The sequence below is a fragment of the Drosophila melanogaster genome, chromosome 2R, assembly GCF_000001215.4.
Source record: "Drosophila melanogaster chromosome 2R".
Lineage (NCBI taxonomy): Eukaryota > Metazoa > Arthropoda > Insecta > Diptera > Drosophilidae > Drosophila > Drosophila melanogaster.
In genome coordinates this window covers 18,109,000-18,128,341 of record NT_033778.4, presented here as the reverse complement: position 1 = coordinate 18,128,341, position 19,342 = coordinate 18,109,000, and the positions used below count along the sequence as shown (strand labels likewise).

The following is a 19,342-nucleotide window of genomic DNA, read 5'->3' as shown; positions in this document are numbered from 1 at the left end:
TATTTAAATAACCGAAATGTTGATCCTCAAACAACGTTCTCATATTTTTCTATTGAAACAGGTGTTTAGTTCAAATTTGTTTACATCTGCCAAGAATTTCCAATTGGCAATACGATAAACACGGGTAATTTAATCATGGAGCGCTTATTTATTTAAAAATACTTTTCCAACAACAATACAAACAATACGAAAGAAGTGAGAAATGGGCTTTTAGGCAGCCTTAACGAAGGCGCCAGCGAAGAGGATGTTCTTCTTATTCCAGATGACGTAGAGGAAGGGCCGGTCCGCCTGGAACTGCAGCGGGAAGGTCATCATGCGGGTCATCATGATCATGCCGGTGGCAGCCGCCGCCTCCGTGCCCTCCTCATTCACCTCGATGGTGGCCTTGTGCAGCACCTTGGACACAAAGACGCCCTCGGGGGATTCCAGCAGATTGCTAAACTCAGCTTGGTCCGTAAACATTTTCGTGATGCCCAGCTGAAAGTGAAAAGGTAAATACATAAGTGCCAAGTAAATAACTAATGAGGTCATATCCGATTGAGGATTTATGAACGATTAGATATGTGAGGTGCTTGGAAAGGTGTGTCACATCCGACTGCAGCTAAAATTCCATCATTTTTTTTTAGGATCGTGCGGCTGATACATGATCTTGAGTTCGAGCCACTAGCTGCCACCGCAATACCACAACAGCTCATTTTGGTTATCTAAGACATTTCTACCCTACCGTCGATAAGCTACTAAAAATAATACATATGTACATCAATAGACGGAATTTTAGAGATAAGTGGGCAATAAATATTTTTGTGGGCGGTTTGCAGCACTGCAACGTGTCCATAAAATTGAATTCTGGATTTTATGGAGAAATTTATTGAGCTACTGCTATTAATAACTCCAAACTTCACCTTAAGCACGCAACATCAAATGGAGGTCAAGGAACTGTGTTATATAAAAACAAAAGCTGACCCCAAATGGAGCTTAATTGTGGCATAAATTGGGTGGAACAATCAACCCCCCCCACCCCCAAAAAAAAAAAATAATATGTACCTGCTTCAGTTTCTCGGCCAATTCCAGGGAGTAGTCCACCTTAAACTTGGGGAACTTGACATGGACCTCTTCCACGGTCAACTTGTCGGCCAAATCCACCAGGTTCACAGTCTTGAGCTTCTCGGCTAGGGCGTAAATACCTGTCCGCTCCTGCGGCAGCAGCACGAACATGGAGAGGTCAGAGTCCTGGTAGGGCATCTCCAGGGCAGTGCAGCCCAGATCTTCGAAGAAGCCATAGTTGAACTTGGCCTTCTGGTTCATGTAGTTGATTTTAACCTGCTCCTCCTCGCCCACCCAGAAGATATCCTCCTCGGTGCGCTCCTCGCTGAACTTGTGCGCCCAGCTGCCCTTGAAGTGGAGGGCATTGAGCAGGACCAGCCTGGTGTTGTCCGAGAACGAGTCCGCGCTGACCAGCTCCGTAATCTTGCCCTGAGTCTTGGCATTCACCCAGGCATTGATGGCCTGGGCGGCGGCATCGTTGAGCGCAAAGTTAATGGACTCCGCCTCCGAATGATACTGCTCCTTGATGGCCGACTGGTAGGCGGGCTTCAGCTGCTTGCCCTCCTGCACGTACAGCTTGTTGGCAACGCGCAGCAGGTTACTGTTGCGGTACTTCTCCAGCACAAACTGGAACGTTTGGGCCACCTCCGGCGGAAAGTTGGAGACGAAGTGCAGTGCCTTGGCGATCTCGTCGGCGGTTTCACCCTGCGATCCGGCAAAGGCCAGGGCAATGCAAGTTTGGATGGAGAAGGGCGAGAAGACGACGTTCTCCTTGAGCCCGCCAGCGCTCAAAAGCTGAAAAAGTTCGCTGGTGAAACGGGCACCTCCACGCGCAAATTCCAAATTGAAATCGAACATATTGACGGACTGAACTGAGTAATTGTGGGTGTGCTGCGTAATCGCGGAACTGCGTGTGCTTGCTCTCTGGTCTGCTGTCTACACCGGAATGCCTTAAATGCCATTCGGGGCCACAACAAAAGTGAAAACATCGGCCAGCCGGCGAATGAGTCACAGCCAAAATATTATCAAAACAATCGAAGCGAATTGGTGGCGTCATCATTTTCATGATCTAGCAACCTTGGGGGCATCCCCGGGTTCATCCCAAAAATAAAAGTAATAGGGCGTTCTTTAAATAGCCACTGTTTTTCAGTTTTTGTTTGTCTGATGATAAAATTCTTAAAAATATGTTTTTATTTTTAATATTATTTTGCAGTGTGACCTTAAGCATTGGCGCCTAAAAACGCTGGCTTTCTGTCCAACAAATACTAAAATACACTTGAACAGGAAAACGCATGCTGTTGTTTGTTGTTTGTAATTCAATCAATAAGCCTGTTAGTTAAATATTTCGTAATTACAGATTTAAATAATTTCGAATTAATATTTATGCCCTTTTTAAAGTTATCAATTTCGATAGGCATAAAATACCAGATCGACTATTGTGCAGCCCTGGCGCTTCTGCGCGCGCGCTTTCCAACACCGCCGTACGCAACCACCCCGCTTCCCGCTCGCCTAAAAGCCATTATTTTTCGAGTTTCATCCGCAGCCACAGTGCAAAATAGGTTTATCAATTTAATTTAAGTGTTAAAGTAGTTCTAAAGTGTTTTTTAAGTTGCGCAAACGATCGAGGCCAGCCCGCATGAATGGATGTGCATGTGTCCATCGATCGAACGGAGTATTTGCATTCAGTTGTTGTGATTTTCCCGTGACCATTGCGTACGAAAATCGTTTTGGGAGCGCAAGAAGGTGAGTTGCGTCTGCAGATCGTTATGCCACTCTCGTTTCGGATGCGGACTGGGAATCGGAATGGGGTTACGGAACGGAATGGAAGGGAAGGGAACAGAATCCATGGATGTGTGGATCTGGGTCTAGGTCTTGTTCTTGGTCTTGGTTTGGGTCTGGGTCCTTGAACCCCTGCACGGAATGCACGAAACCTGAATTGCGCACTGCAGCTGCATTTTATCCGATTTCACCAAGAACACACAGAGGCATAAGGCAACCGGAGGGCCGTAAGAACCAGAAAAGTGCAACCAGGAGTGGTTGCTTGGCATCGGCAACGAATCAGTCGATTTGAACCCTTCTACCCGCCGCCTGTCACAATTTGATTTAGGCCGATGTCGTCGCTTCAGTTGCATTTCTATGTATATATATATATATATACGCATATATGTATGCACACACATATGTATGTATGTATATAGGTAGATACGTGTGCACCATGTCCATTTGCATTTCGCATTTATATGCCCCGCATGCAGTTGCAACTTGTTTACGCACAATCGCCGCACAAAGAAACACCTCCAGGGCCCTTTGTGCGGACAGGGAAAACATTGTTTGTGTCCGTCTCATCCATGTTCCTTTTCCTCCTTGCAGCTGCGGTCGCTGGTTCATACGGGAGTCCTAAAGGTTACAGCTCAAGAAAATGCAGCACAACGTTCATGCCGCCCGGCCAGCGCCCCACATCCGAGCTGCGCACCATCACAGCCACAGCCATGCCCACATGCATCTGCATCCCGGCATGGAGCAGCACCTGGGCCCCAGTCTTCAGCAGCAACAGCAGCCGCCACCGCCGCCCCAGCAGCCTCCACATCGCGACCTCCACGCACGGTAAGCCATCTATGTCGTTGACGCTATCAGGAATAACAATTAAACCAGATAATGCTTCATCCTTCAGTCAAATAAGAGTAGTATCAGTTTATTAAATTGTGATACCTTTTGGAGTTCGGTTCCAATTTAGCAGTTCTAACTATGTTTGGAGTTAAACAAGATGGTACGCCTTGTTGGTTCAGTTTGTTTTCGGAAATGGTTATCATCCCCTTCATTCAATCGAAACTCCATGTAAACAAGAAGGGGTAACATGGGTTAAATAGGTTTTCCAAGTCTAGAAGAATTCCCATCTATCTATGTACAGGAAGGAACTTTTAGATAGGTGTGTTATTAATATGGGATAACATCTTATAGAGTTTCCTAATCTAGATCGAGATCTCAGTATAAATTGTTTAGGCAATAATGTACCACTAGCCACTGGTTGGATCTCATGGACTCAGTGTGAATCTCAGGTGAGGAAAATGTATCTCCCTGGCTTGGTTGGATCCTAGAGAGATTCCACATCGACTCGAAACGCCAGCTTGTCTGAGCTTTATGCGTTGCGGCAATTATGTTAATTCCTGTCACTGACAATTGGTGTGAGACTCATCATCCCATTTTCTCAACTCATAAATTATAATTTCAGTGGCTCTTTGTTCTTTCGCGCTCAGCATGACTTCCGCTCGATGATAACGGGTTTGCCCTGCCGACTGCGCTGCAATTATCCTTGACGTTCGCGAGTATCCTTCGGCTCGGCCTCCAGTAGTTCAGGCTCCTCGTATTGTCTACGATCATATGTTTCGCCAAACTCTCTGCAAACTGCTCATCCAGTTCCGCATTCAGTTGCGTTTTGCCTGCCGGTCGGATCGGGTCGCACATGAATTTATTACCGACGTTCGCTGATTCTAACGTACATTTGCGTACGATCTTTTAACGATCATGATAGACTTTCATCAGTGCCAAGTGAGAGGTGAAATATGCAAGAAGATTAAAGTTATAGAAACTGAAGCGGGATCTAATAAGTTCGCAAGACAATAAATTAAAGAACTCGTAAAGATAAGAGATGAGATTTTGCAAATGAAATCAAATCCTCTTAACCATATAACTTGCAAGTGAAAGGTACGAAAGGAATAAACTTCAGATATTACTACAGATTTGTATTAGCCTGAAATATGGATTATCACATTGCTCAGACTTGTTTTCAAAAAAGAGTGTCCATAAACATTAAGAGCATTCAATTAATTACCTTTCCCTTACGCAGGACATTTTTATCGCATATCAACTGATCCTAATCACAAATTGCCCATATCAATGTTAATTTGAAGGCTTGTTTCCGTACTGATTTAGCGATTATAAATTGCCAAAAATATTTCCTTGTCTTGTGAAATGTACGAGGCTGTAGGTAAAGGTCGCTAGAGTGCTCTCCTACCCTCGATCATTGGGAAAGGAAAGGTAGGGAGCGGTTGCAGGAGCAGGGTGTCGCAGTAGGTGCGTCTCAATTGAAACTGACAGTTGGCGAAAAATGACACGATGCGTAAGAGAATGCGGCTTTTGTGCTTTGTTAGGATTTTGTCCATTGTTCGGCGTGGTCGCTGTTGTCTGCTATTCCGCAGGAACAACAACATACGGCAGAGGGTTGGGGGGGGCCACGAAGCTTCTAGGACCTCTCTCGTTGGTGTTTTTGTTTTTCCCGTGCGCCAGTCGATGTACACTTTTGTCTCGATGGCCTCTATAATCCTCTTGGTGTGCATTGTTTGCTGATATAACCGCAGAAGCCAGCGCATCCGCCCCAGGAGCTCTTACTTGTGGCCATCGATTAACCAATTTGCTTGCTCTATCCTCCGTTTTGCAGTCTGAATCATCACCATCTCCACGCTCAGCAGCAGCAGCAGCAACAGACGTCGTCGAACCAAGCCGGCGCCGTCGCTGCGGCTGGGGCTGCCTATCACCACGGCAACATCAACAGCAACAGCGGCAGCAACATCTCCAGCAACAGCAACCAGATGCAGAAGATCCGCCAACAGCACCAGCACTTGAGTAGCAGCAACGGCCTTCTTGGCAATCAACCTCCTGGTCCGCCGCCACAGGCCTTCAATCCATTGGCGGGCAATCCGGCAGCTCTCGCCTACAATCAGCTTCCTCCGCATCCGCCGCACCACATGGCCGCCCATCTGGGCAGCTATGCCGCTCCACCGCCTCACTATTACATGAGCCAGGCGAAGCCCGCGAAATATAATCACTATGGCAGCAATGCAAACAGCAACAGCGGCAGCAACAACAGCAACAGCAACTATGCCCCCAAGGCCATACTGCAGAATACGTATAGGAATCAGAAGGTGGTGGTTCCACCAGTGGTGCAGGAAGTAACCCCCGTGCCGGAACCGCCAGTGACCACCAATAATGCCACCACCAACAGCACCAGCAACAGCACAGTCATAGCTAGCGAGCCTGTAACCCAAGAGGATACTTCTCAGAAGCCGGAGACTAGACAGGAGCCAGCTTCAGCGGACGATCATGTCAGCACGGGGAATATCGATGCTACGGGAGCACTGTCCAACGAGGACACGAGCAGTTCAGGACGCGGGGGCAAGGACAAGACCCCAATGTGCCTGGTCAATGAGTTGGCCAGGTACAACAAGATCACGCATCAATATCGGTTGACTGAAGAACGAGGACCTGCCCACTGCAAGACCTTCACGGTGACACTGATGCTGGGCGATGAGGAGTACTCGGCGGACGGTTTCAAGATTAAGAAAGCGCAACATTTGGCGGCTAGTAAGGCTATCGAGGAAACCATGTACAAGCATCCGCCGCCGAAGATTCGCCGCAGCGAAGAAGGCGGTCCCATGCGCACACACATTACGCCGACGGTGGAATTGAATGCCCTGGCCATGAAGTTGGGACAGCGTACCTTCTACCTGCTGGATCCCACTCAGATTCCTCCCACGGATTCCATAGTGCCGCCGGAGTTTGCCGGCGGTCATTTACTAACTGCGCCAGGACCAGGGATGCCGCAACCACCTCCACCACCTGCTTACGCTCTCCGCCAGCGGCTTGGCAATGGATTCGTGCCCATTCCATCGCAGCCGATGCATCCGCATTTCTTTCATGGACCAGGTCAGCGACCGTTTCCTCCGAAGTTTCCATCACGCTTTGCGCTGCCACCGCCTCTCGGAGCTCATGTACATCATGGACCGAATGGCCCATTTCCATCCGTGCCTACGCCACCCAGCAAAATCACCCTGTTTGTGGGCAAGCAGAAGTTTGTGGGCATCGGACGCACACTGCAGCAAGCGAAACATGACGCTGCGGCGAGAGCGCTGCAGGTTCTCAAGACACAGGCCATATCTGCCTCTGAGGAGGCTCTCGAGGATTCGATGGATGAGGGTGACAAGAAGTCGCCCATCTCGCAGGTTCACGAGATCGGAATTAAGCGCAACATGACCGTTCATTTTAAGGTGTTGCGCGAGGAGGGGCCGGCGCACATGAAGAACTTTATAACAGCCTGCATTGTGGGATCTATTGTCACCGAAGGAGAAGGAAATGGCAAAAAAGTGTCCAAGAAGCGTGCCGCGGAAAAGATGCTCGTCGAGTTGCAAAAGCTGCCGCCCCTTACGCCCACCAAGCAAACGCCATTGAAGCGGATTAAGGTTAAGACACCCGGCAAAAGTGGGGCAGCTGCCCGAGAAGGTTCGGTTGTGTCGGGCACTGATGGTCCTACGCAAACGGGCAAGCCGGAGAGACGTAAACGCCTCAATCCGCCGAAGGACAAGCTGATAGACATGGACGATGCGGATAATCCCATTACAAAGCTAATTCAACTGCAGCAGACGCGTAAGGAAAAGGAACCCATTTTCGAGCTGATAGCCAAAAACGGCAATGAAACCGCTCGACGACGGGAATTCGTTATGGAGGTCTCCGCCAGCGGGAGCACAGCCCGTGGAACAGGCAACAGCAAGAAGTTGGCAAAGCGAAATGCTGCACAGGGTAAATTAAATATAATTCATACAAAACTAAGAAAGCTTTAACAAACTTAATTGCTTATTGCAGCTCTGTTTGAACTGCTGGAAGCTGTTCAAGTCACACCAACCAACGAAACACAGTCATCGGAGGAATGCAGCACTTCGGCAACAATGTCCGCCGTTACAGCGCCCGCAGTGGAGGCAACTGCGGAAGGCAAAGTGCCCATGGTAGCAACGCCAGTGGGTCCCATGCCAGGCATTTTAATACTGCGCCAGAACAAGAAACGTGAGTGAGACCCACATTAAATTCAAAATAGCATATTTATCCAGTACGTTTCTATCATTATAGCAGCAAAGAAGAGGGATCAAATTGTAATTGTCAAGTCTAACGTGGAATCCAAAGAGGAGGAGGCCAATAAGGAGGTGGCAGTTGCAGCTGAGGAGAATAGCAACAACAGTGCAAACTCTGGCGACAGCAGCAACAGCAGCAGCGGCGATTCGCAAGCCACAGAGGCGGCTAGTGAGAGTGCACTGAATACCTCAACCGGCAGCAATACGAGTGGTGTGAGTAGCAACAGCAGCAATGTTGGAGCCAACACGGATGGTAACAACCATGCCGAGAGTAAAAACAACACGGAGAGTAGCAGCAACAGTACGAGTAACACACAAAGCGCTGGTGTGCACATGAAGGAGCAGCTCTTGTACCTTAGTAAACTGCTGGACTTTGAGGTAAGCTTACCAACGGAACAGTCAACCCCAACTAGAAACTAACCAATTTCCTCAATTCAGGTCAACTTCTCGGACTATCCGAAAGGCAATCATAACGAGTTCCTGACCATCGTGACATTGTCCACACATCCGCCGCAGATCTGCCATGGCGTTGGCAAGAGCTCCGAGGAGTCGCAGAATGATGCTGCAAGCAATGCCTTGAAAATCCTCAGCAAGCTGGGGCTCAACAATGCCATGAAATAAGCATAAAGCGCTGAAAATTTCACAAAACCCTTATTAACTGCAATTTTTGTTGTTGCACATAAGCATGATAAGAGCAAAGCAAAGAAAAAACAATTGAAATACCCGTCCACAAAGCAAACCTTAAACAAAATCCAAAAACCAAGCTGTGTGCAAATTCAAAAAAAAAAAAGAAGAAAAATGAGAAATGTAAGAGAAGCAATGCAAGAAACAGTTTTGAAATAGCAAATTATTAGTTAATACCTATTTATTTATTTATGTGTGCACGTTGTGCAAACTGGTGTTATTATTTTATTTATTTGTTGAGAATTGAATAACGAATCGAACTGATAGTAACCGAAACTGAACAGAGGCGAACACTTAACCAGAACCGCAACGTTGTTAATCCAAATCGAGAATCGAACAATAACTAGACTTAATGAAAACCCAACAAAATCATGAATGAACAGATGCATATATACATATGTGCAGTACCTAAACTTAAGATTAAAGCTCATTAACCACTTGAATTGAATTGATGAACAAAGGACTATTGATACCTCTTAGCTGCATGCGGCAATCGCTTTCAAAAATAAATACAAAATTTCTGAGCACCTCGGTGCAGGACAAAATTGAAGGATATCCGCATTTGCGAATAAACCAGGCAGGCTGTCAATGGAGAAACTGGACAAATTTTTGATTTATTTTTCAAAGCACGACAACCATGAACCGTTTGTGGTCATATGCTTGATGAAACTCGTCGAATAATGAATCTATTATACGTATACTATATTTAAGTGTTAAGCATAAGCATCGGCGAATGTCGGAAAGCCGTATACCGTACCCCATGACCGGTCGATTTGCCAAAACTTTCAGCAAATATTTGCAATGTTTTGCTGGATTTTGGTTGATTGATAGGAAGTGGAAGAAAGGGCGTTCACGTCGAACATACAACATAAAATACAATTTACATAATCGTTATAATTATATTTATGAATGTTTAATAAGCCATTTTTGTAAATGTTCAGCTTTTGGCGAGTGTACAAGCTAAAAGCTGAACATCCTTATGAATAATGAATCGTGTTGTTTAATCTGTCATGGTTTGTCCCCACATGTCTTGCTCGTTTTTGAATCCGACCTATTTATTAGTTATGTTATCGCCGTAACCCCATTACTCCCCCCTCCCCCCCTCCCCAATACACACACATTGCACACACCAACTGAAATTTCGAGAACAATAGTTTTAATTACTTTTATCCCGAACAGCACCAGTTGATTAAGCGTTAAGTTGCGTTATGTAAAATGTATTTTGTCTAAGCCATCACGTTGGCCACAATGTGCATGATTGCTTCGCGATTTGCGATCCTAACCTAAGCTTAAGCCCCAGCGAACTGTAACCGTTGAAATGAAGTCAATCCCAGTATTAAATGTATAGATAGGGGGCAGTTGTGCGTAACTCCCATTAAATTACTAGACTCACAGATATATATCGTGCACATTGTTTGCGCCACACAAATTGTTCATTTTGTTAGAAGATTTTGCAGACCCAGCGGATACGATACGATACGATCATAATCGTAGTCAATAAATTTTCATGTGCGAGTGTAGCGGTGTCTGCTTTGCAAAATCTTCACAAAATTGATTGAAATTATTAATCTTAATGTGAGATGTATTCGCAGGTAGCAACAATGCGTGAAGATCTGTTCATTAACACCAAATAAAGGCATACGAGTCAAGATGAGAGAACACATTTATTAGTCTTAAGCCTACGCCCACACACATTCACTAAGTTTTGTCTATCTGTAATGTGACACATAATCGTGTTATGTCATTAAAACTGAAGAAATCCCCGCCCCAAATAAAAATATGTAAAATGTAATTATACGAATAAAAAGTGAAATAAAGTTGGAAGTGAGTGTTTTTGATTGATTTGGGAAACTTATTCTTACACCGAAAATGCATATGAAATGAGTTAGCCCCGTAAATCGACAAGATATCGCCATTAAAAACTATGATTTATTCCGGCCATAAATTAATTTATAGTCCCGCCTTTCCTGCCCTGCCCTACGTTGAAAATATTTGTGACAGGTGGTGTATAATATGTAATACTGTCCGAAAACCCCGATGCGTTACATAAAATATCATAAAAATTAGGGAAAATTATATTTTTTTTAAATTCACCATCAAAATGCAAAAGGGTGAGAGGCGGCCATAAACTTATAAATACATAAACGTTTGTTAATTTGCCGAAAAAAACAAAAAAACCCTTTCGCAATACGAATTCACAAACTGTAAACGGCTTAAATGCCCGAATCAGATTATGATGTGCCGACAGCTCGGGCTGACTAATCGATGACAAATGTTTATGCAAAATGGCCCATTCATTTCTTCAGAAGATTTTTGAGAGTTTTCGAGACTATTATATTATAGAAATATGCAGGATCGCATCGTTTGCAAACTTTTAGATGTATCTTTTGAACTTAAACTATGTAGATACATTTATTATGGTTCTGCATATCTTTTTTTCACCTTGGTATAGTTGATAAATCATAAAACAGTGCAATCCTATGAAGCTCGATCTGGTAAAGTGAGCTGGGATGTGGGATATGCTATGGTGCAGCTCCTCCACTTTCTCCGCTGGCATTTGGCTAGTTTTTGTGGCAATCGTGCGATTAAAACAAAAAGAAAACTACAAAAAAAAAATAAACTTGTGGCCGGCAAATGCATAATAAATACATAAAATGAAATTAATGCCTTGCTTGCACATCAGCCAGCTTTCCGGCAAAATCAAAGCGATTCCGCGCCCGCCACTCTGCCCCTCCATTTGCATATGCATTTCTCTGGGGGCTCTGGGTCTCTGGGTCTGTGGCATCCCCTGGAACTGGGAGCCACCATATCATATCAAATGTAATTTTCTGTCCCTCGCGCCTCTGATTAATTTATGGCGCTGATAATAATCCGGCTGAGCTGGGGAATAGAGTAGTAGCGTGTGATTATGAAATTTGGCTTGCCAAAAGAAATCAATAATATGAGCGAGCGGCGGAAAGAAATGGGGACGTTGAAATAGAAACAAGATACCTGGGTACCCGGTACCCGGTACCCGTATCCGTACATCCGAGATGGCTCCAAATTAACATGTGTTTGTCAGACGCCGTTTGCCGGCATCTTTGGGTCCATCTGCATATGTATATGTATGCGCATATGGTATGTTGATGTGATGTAATGGGCGTTTGATTATTTTGATTTTGGTCTTTTGGGTCGGGGCAATACGAAATCGTTGGAATTTTTCTTGGGGCTACGGAAATGGAGCTTCGCACAGATTTGGCTCGGGCAATTAACCAAATCAATGCAAGTAATTTGATTTAGAAATGCTTAAAAACCCCCCTCCCACCAAAAATCAGACATTTGCTTACATCACCTGTAGAGTTTAAAACTTAAAACCATCACCTAATGCATATATATAAATTGAAAGCGATATTCGGGAACTTTTTTTCTCGAAACGAAACGAAACGAACGAAAGTGAAACTTTGGCTGTTCACAGCATTCGATTATCTCACGAGTGTTTGTGTGCGTGCGTGCGTTAATTTTGATTTATTCGAATAATTTTTTGAAAAGATTTTGAGTAATGCCGTGTTTGACATGCGTTTAGAAGCGACGCCCATCAGTCTTCGCCTCCGCCTGGTTTCTGTGGGAATGGCTTATCCACTCCGGGTGGCTGATTTGCATGCTAAGCCCACTGTTTAAGGGGTAAACAAATGATTGAAGCCAACTAATGATGATTACCCATCCACTGTTTCACTGATCCACTGATCCAATGCATTTGCGTGCTGCTCCTCCCAGCTATCGAAAACTCAAAAATTTGTGTATGAATGTTCCCCCTAGCAGGCTGGTAATCGAATTAAGCCTCGATGAATACATCAATGGATTGGTTTGATTGAAGCTCTTCTTTCCGGATTTAATGCAATCGGATTTGCATTTAATTAGCGTCGGATTGGAAATCATATCCAACTGGCAGATGCAATTGGCTGGCCATTAAAATATTGATTTGTTTGGCTATTTATATGTTATAAAAATACATTTATATTAGCATAAGTAATGGTTTTGTCACACAATTTTCTATTTAAGTTAGGAAGTTTTAGCTAAATTTAACTGGAAGAGCCTAAGAACCAGTTTCAGAACCAAGTTTTACACAATCGATCATTTATTCAGCCTTTTTTTTTGTAAAAAGAAAACATTAATTTCCACTTAATAGACAATAATTTTTTTTTTTTTTTTTTTTTATTTTACTTTGCTTTTATTTATTGAATCTTCTTGTATAAGAACTAACAATAAGTTTAAAAATCTTAACTATAACAAGTATTTTTTGAACAGTTGTATTATTTTTCCAACTGTTCTATGTTTAAACGGCCCTAATAATTTATTCGCTGGGTTGGTAGGTCCTTTCGCCGGAGACGGGAACGGCTGCTGAGCTGGATTAGACCTCGCGCTAGGTGGTTGGGGTGCGTGTGAAGCTTGCTATGGTATTTTTCCTTAAGTTCCGTGATTGCGTTGGTAACTGATGGGATATTTAAGTCTCTTTGGATGTTTTCACTCCGAACGTACCACGGTGCCCCAGTGATGGTTCTCAGAATCTTTGATTGTGCTCGCTGAATGATGTCAATATTGCTGTTGCTGGCATTGCCCCATAACTGTGAGCCATAGGTCCAGATTGGTTTCAATATAGAATTGTAGAGCAAGACCTTGTGATCTAGGCTGAGCGGAGAACCAGAGTTGATGAGCCAGTGTAAGTTGTTGGCTTTGAGTTTAAGTTGGGTTTTTTTGGCTTCAATGTGCCTGCGCCATGTGAGTCTTCTGTCTAGGTGTACTCCTAGGTACGTTACCTCGTCTGCTTTCGGGAGTGGTATGCTGTTCAACAAGAGCGGAGGACAGTCTTGTCTGTTTAGCGTAAACGTCACGTGCTTGCATTTTTGCTCGTTTACTTTTATTCGCCAGTCAGAGAGCCACTTCTCAATGTCGATGAGGTACAGTGCCAACTGTGCTGTAGCTTGGATAGGGGACCTTGAACGGCTAAGGATAGCTGTATCGTCGGCAAATGTGGATACCGTTAAGCGACTATTTGTAGGGATGTCGGCTGTATAGATGAGGTATAAGGTTGGCCCAAGAACGCTGCCTTGGGGGACTCCAGCCTCAATTGTATGAACAGTGGAAGTGGCAGTGTTGCACCGCACTGCAAACTTTCTGTCATAGAGGTAAGACTTTAGAAGTTTGTGTGTGCTTTCGGGTAGGGATGTTTTAATTTTAAACATTAGGCCGTCGAGCCAGACTTTGTCGAATGCTTGGGATACGTCTAAAAATACTGCTGTACAGTATTCGCGATATTCAAATGCAGTTCTTATTTCCGTTGTAATACGATTCACCTGTTCAATGGTTCCGTGGCTTTCGCGAAATCCAAATTGGTGGGCTGGGATTATATTGTGGTATATCAGATGTTGATTAAGTCGGATCAGCAGGCATTTTTCGAATAGTTTCGAAATGCATGAGAGTAGACTTATTGGTCTGTAAGATGAAGCGACTGTGTGGTTCTTACCAGGCTTTGGAATCATTATGATCTTCATCATCTTCCATCGTTGTGGAAAGTAACCAAGTTTGGTGATGGCATTAAAGAGCTTGGTTATGTAGCGAACTGCAGAATGTGGCAGCTGGATGATCATTTCCGGTGTTATAAGGTCGTAGCCGGGGGATTTTTTCGGGTTGAGATTGTCTTTGATTATTTTAGTTATTTCTTTAGGACGAAACACAATTGGGGTGTGTTGCTGATGGCGGTTTACGGGATAGGACGGTAGCGCGAATGTGCTAGTAGCCTGGTTTGGCGTGAACACATTTTGTAGGTGAGCGGCAAATGTGTTGGCTCTGTCTTCATCACTACGGGCCCAGCCACCTGATGAATTCCTTATCGGCAAAACGGTTTCAGTCGGTGGGCGAAGAGTTGTGTGGGCTCGCCACAGTGACTTTTGTTTTGTGCCTGTTGGTGTGAGTTGCTCTATGTATCGGCGCTGATCGTCGTCCTCTTCTTGTTTCAGAGCGTTGGCCAGTTTCCGTGTGGCTACTTTTAGCTTTTGTTTTGCAGTTGGGGATCTGGAAGATTGCCATTCTCTGCGTAAGCGACGTTTTACGTGGACGAGTTGCTCGATTTGTACGTTGGTCTTTTTTGAATTAATTGTATTATTTGTTATTTTGGGTGTTGCAGTAAGAGCTGCTGCAGTAAGGATGGATTGCAATGCACACGTGCAGCTCTCTATATCAGATTCAGTATTGAGTTTTGGGCTTAGCTCAATGTGTGAACTTATATATTTTTTATACCTGAGCCAGTTTGTTTTGCTAGAGGTCAATCTGGTTGGTGGTTTCACGTTTTCTGCGTATCGGCGGAGGTGAATTAGTACAGGCGAGTGATCAGATGAGAGATCCGGCAGACATTCAGCTTTAACCAAACTGCGGGAAATATTTTTCGTAACTGCGAAGTCGATCAGGTCTGGCAGCTTATTGAGGTCTGATGGCCAGTATGTAGGACTCCCGGGGGAAACATGGTCAAGTTTATTAGTGGCTTTTATTATCGTCTTATAAAGCTGTTTTCCTTTTGGGTTCACAAGTCGCGATCCCCAGTGAGTATGTTTAGCGTTGTAGTCGCCTGCTGCAATGAAGTGTGGCCCTAGTGCTTGGAAGAAATCCAGGAATTGAGCTTCTAATACTGCGAAACGGGGGGGGCAGTATACGGCCGCTAGTGTAAGGAGAGTGTTGTCATCCAGCTGAATGTTGATAGATGTGGCCTGAAGATGATTTTCCGCAAATTCTTTGTAAAAGTGGTGCTTCATACGGTTCCTTATGAGTATGGCGGTGCCACCGTGTGCTTTTCCGTCGGGATGATTTGTACCGTAGAAATGGTAGTCTCTTATTTGAAAATTGTATTTGCTTGTGAGATGAGTTTCCGAAAGAAGCATTACGTCGATATGCTTCTCATGTAGGAATTGAGCTAGCTCAAGTTTGCGCTGTGAAACGCCATTGGCGTTCCACGTAGCTATGCGTAAGGTAGCCATTATTTATTTGATTGTTGGGCTACAAGCATTTGTATCAAAAGGTTTTGATTACGCATCATGTCTTGAATGGTGGTCTTCATAAATGTCATAAATTCCATCATGCTCTGTTGTAAGGCTTGCATCATAGCTTCAGTTTTTGTTTCCTGCTGCGCAGCTGGGTGATAGTTTTGTTGTGTGTCTAATTTTGTGTGCACTTCATGTGGAGTTCGGGAGTTTTGGGTTGGAGGCGTCATACCTGATTTTAAAACGTTAGCAAATGTTGTCTTGTTAGTGTTGAATGTAGGCCAGGGAGCGAAACTAGCTGCTTTCGAGAAAATTACTTCAGGATTTGTCTCTGATGGTATCAGGGTAGCTGATCCTTGGTGTGCCCGCGCCGTGTTCATTCTTTTGTGAAGACGGATTTTCAGCTCTTTGTAGATTGGACAGCCTCTGTAGTTTGCTGTGTGATTGCCCCCACAGTTATTGCATTTTTTCTCGCATGCATTTTCTTTGTTAATTTGACACTGTTTGGAGTCGTGGAGATCTCCACAGACTACGCACACCGGGCGAAGTGTACAATATGACCTCGTGTGGCCATACTCTTGGCAGTTTGTACATTGTACAGGAGCGTTGCGTTTGTGCGGCTCTTCTACCGTGATCCTACGGTGCAAAAGGAGCTGGAGTTTGTAAATTGGGTGAACCTCGTTTTTTCTAGGAGGCTTGTTTTCTGGTTCAAGCTCAATCTTGAAGAGTGGTTGGGGCTGCCTGTTTCTGTTTTTGATATTGAACACGTTTTTGGCGTAAAATCCCTTTTCCTTTAGCGCCTCAGTTATCTCTTCGGGCGTAACATCAGACTCAATGCCCTTCAGGACTACTTGCAGGCCCTTGCTGCTTTTAAGCTGGTAGGTGTAGAAGCCTATTTTTTGTGCGGTAAAATAGTTTGTGACTTTTCTGTAGTCGTCCTCCGTTTTCGTCTGAAGTTTGATTTCGTTGATAGACAATAATTACAGGTCAATAAAGATATCCTATTAAATTTCGATTTATTAACGAGTCTGGCACGTGATCTATGCACTGAAAATAAAGGCATTTGTTTTATGTTTTCACTGCCCGAACGAAATGTATCTTTGCTCTTTTGGCCACTGAGTTGGTAAATTCGCTTTTAATAATAGTTTAGAAGGCAACATTTTTCCTTCGACATCAGCGATAACCCGCAATTAAAGCCGGGCCAAATGATGATGTGCACACTCAATAATTTATTTGACACGTGCAGGAAGTAAAGATTTTGAGGCGCCGCAGGTGGAATGGAATATCAGAACACACTATATAGTCGTATCCATATGGCAAACGGCCTTTAGTGGAGCAAGATGAATGAATGACGACTGGCGATGGATCAGCAATTGTGTTACTTAATTTATGGAAAGAAAACACTCGCCAGCAGCACAATGGGCAGCACTTGGAAGCGAGCCGCAGACAAATTGTTTTGCCTCATTTATTATTATTATTATTATGCGGAATAATTGAAAGAATTTGCCAGGTGATTATTTTGATTGTACCCATTCAAATCAGCAGGCCGTTCGTCATCAGACGATTCCAACAATTGCTGCCACTGACTGCCAAGTGCTTGGGTTCTATGGTCATTGGCCATTGCATAATGATCAGCGTTTTCGTTGGTAGTAGGTGGTAGTTTGCATAAATACGTCAAGCATTTGGGGATTTGGGAAATATAAATAAATATGATTAGTCAAATTGATCGATGTCCGACAATGGCGAACGGCAGGCAGACCGTGTTTGCTTTTATTCGCCACTATTTAACCATTTGTTTACTTTTTGTCTTTGTTTCAGCGGATTTGTCAAGAAATAACTAATTTGCCAATGAAAGAAAACATATAAAGTGTCATGTTCGGAGATAACACACAGCCAAAAGGCTTAGAAAAGATACAAATTGAAGAAGTGTGAAGGGGATTAGATGGAAGCAACGATCGCAGAAATACTCTAGATGTTTAAGGCAAGAAGTATATAAGACATCTTAACTAGATATGAACTAAAACGTATAATCTGTGGTTAAAAAACTAAGAACTTCCAAGACTAAGTTATATATACTATAAGGTGGATGAGTGCTCTAAATTAGGCTTTAAAATTAAAATAATTTTTAAAATTGAGCAATGACCATTCACACATAAGAATAGTACACGTTTTGATAAACTAAAGTTGTCAATGATTTTTTTATTTTTTTGAATAAGCTGTAAAAATAAGTGGCCTGTTAAGTACTCTTCTGGCAGGGTATTAAACTAAGCTAAAGACACGAATATCTTATAGCGAATGCCAAACGAAGTGGTAATGTTGGCTGATCTGGCCAAAACTGAAGCGTGCATAATTAAAACGTTACTTTGGATCGCCACAACTAAACCCACTCCTTTCGCCTGTATTTTTGCATGCAAAACTTATGCAACACATCTGTGGAAAGTGGGGAGAGCAGTGGGGGATGGTGGTACTCCCTAATGGCTCAGCCCTTGAGCTTCCTGTTTGCGTATAAACTCCTCTATCGCCCCATCGGGAGTCCAGGTGCCGAAGAGGGCGTTTCCCATATCCAAAAAGGCTCGAAATAAGGCTGGATAATCGGTATTTGGTCTGTCCAAGGTGTCATAGTCCATGGGAATGGCTGCAGTTTGCCTGGGCAGGATTAGGGCAGCGATCAGTGCTGACAAAATGAAGGCAACAGCAGCTCCGGAATGCATTTCAACTGGCGGGTTAACTCTGATGCAATTGCATCACCAGTGCACTTTTTATAGGGATGAACACGATCATGTGGCACTGAAAGTTGCTGACCCACTTCTCAATGTTGCCACAGTTGGTTGGCATGTTAAGTTAAGCCCACGAATTGGACTTTAAGCATAGTAGTACACTTTAAAAAATGGGGATCTAAATTAATAAAGTAAAAAGTGAAATAAGTAATTATGTCAAATATCATCCTGCTAAGCTTACCAGTTTTTTAAGAAGCAAATATGAGCAAATATGTGAGATATATTTTATAGTTTGGGGTTGGTATATATTTCTCAGTGCAATCGTGGCAAATATTTGGCCACTTGTTCGACACGTTTATCGGCGAATATAAAAACATGGGAAAAAACATTTAAGCGGATCAGGGGCAGATGTTGTGGCAAACAATTTTTCAGCTTGTCCGCTTGCTGGATGGTGCTCAAACTGAAATTTTTTTTAGAACGCTCACCAAGGCGTTCGATACGCGTGGATCTTCAGGTCCACGCTCACATGACACCGCCAACGCCATCACCATCGACATCGCCGTTCGCCAGCGCAATCCATCAATCATTTGGCCAAAAGAGCCCAATAGCCAAAAACGCGCCTCAAGTGCAGCTGCTTAGCAGCGCTTAATGTTAATTGATCGAGCTTTTGTTTAATTAAAATTTTAGATTTGGGTCACACGATACTCAAACGCGATCTTAGATTCATATGCGGAAGTCAGGCCCCTTGGACCGATCTTCTCGTGCTTCTAAACGCACCCCTCCACCCCCTATTTTACCACTCGATCCATCAGTCTTAGCCGCTTCATAAACTTACTCCATAAATTATGCGGCACTTGGAAGGAATCTGGCTACAACCCGATGTGCCACATTTTTCAGTCTGTGTGAAAACCGAATCGAAATGAAAACGAAAGCGTTTTGGATGACTACAGTAAAATGTCGAAAGAATAACCATTGAAAGTGGCTTCACTTAAGC

The 19,342-nt window shown here is 44.0% G+C and overlaps 3 protein-coding genes across 5 annotated transcripts, besides 1 other annotated feature; 1 reads left to right on the top strand and 2 right to left on the bottom strand.

Annotated features, from left to right (window-relative positions):
* Positions 1–131: 131 nt before the first annotated feature.
* On the bottom strand, positions 132–1,995 carry Spn55B (Serpin 55B). Its single transcript, NM_080214.4, has 2 exons — positions 1,045–1,995; positions 132–477 (listed from the first exon to the last, which is right to left on the bottom strand). The coding sequence occupies exons 1-2, from the start codon at positions 1,900–1,902 to the stop codon at positions 211–213; spliced, it is 1,125 nt and encodes a 374-aa protein (NP_524953.1). The 5' UTR covers positions 1,903–1,995; the 3' UTR covers positions 132–210.
* A 567-nt stretch (positions 1,996–2,562) lies between these two features.
* On the top strand, positions 2,563–10,446 carry stau (staufen). 3 transcript variants are annotated; one of them, NM_057403.4, is made up of 6 exons: positions 2,563–2,787; positions 3,415–3,648; positions 5,480–7,614; positions 7,678–7,875; positions 7,939–8,318; positions 8,379–10,446. In NM_057403.4, exons 2-6 carry the CDS (start codon positions 3,464–3,466, stop codon positions 8,559–8,561), a joined length of 3,081 nt encoding a protein of 1,026 aa, NP_476751.1. In that variant the 5' UTR covers positions 2,563–2,787; positions 3,415–3,463; the 3' UTR covers positions 8,562–10,446. The 3 variants fall into 3 exon arrangements, with proteins under 3 accessions (NP_476751.1, NP_001163185.1, NP_725748.1); NM_001169714.2 differs by having other exon boundaries at positions 7,942–8,318; positions 8,379–8,718; NM_166263.2 differs by lacking the exons at positions 2,563–2,787; positions 3,415–3,648 and adding an exon at positions 4,469–4,597.
* Positions 10,447–12,799: 2,353 nt separating this feature from the next.
* Positions 12,800–16,604: a mobile genetic element.
* A 1,243-nt stretch (positions 16,605–17,847) lies between these two features.
* CG34196 (uncharacterized protein) lies at positions 17,848–18,357 on the bottom strand. Its single transcript, NM_001103894.2, has one exon. The coding sequence runs from the start codon at positions 18,340–18,342 to the stop codon at positions 18,103–18,105; it is 240 nt and encodes a 79-aa protein (NP_001097364.1). The 5' UTR covers positions 18,343–18,357; the 3' UTR covers positions 17,848–18,102.
* Between the last annotated feature and the right edge of the window lie 985 nt (positions 18,358–19,342).

Coding starts and splice junctions, on each gene's coding strand:
- Spn55B (NM_080214.4), bottom strand. CDS start 1,902: ATGTTCGATTTCAATTTGGAATTTGCGCGTGGAGGTGCCCGTTTCACC. Junction 478..1,044: donor TGGCCGAGAAACTGAAGCAG/GTACATATTATT, acceptor TTTCACTTTCAG/CTGGGCATCACGAAAATGTT.
- stau (NM_057403.4), top strand. CDS start 3,464: ATGCAGCACAACGTTCATGCCGCCCGGCCAGCGCCCCACATCCGAGCT. Junction 3,649..5,479: donor CATCGCGACCTCCACGCACG/GTAAGCCATCTA, acceptor TCCGTTTTGCAG/TCTGAATCATCACCATCTCC. Junction 7,615..7,677: donor AAAGCGAAATGCTGCACAGG/GTAAATTAAATA, acceptor TGCTTATTGCAG/CTCTGTTTGAACTGCTGGAA.
- CG34196 (NM_001103894.2), bottom strand. CDS start 18,342: ATGCATTCCGGAGCTGCTGTTGCCTTCATTTTGTCAGCACTGATCGCT.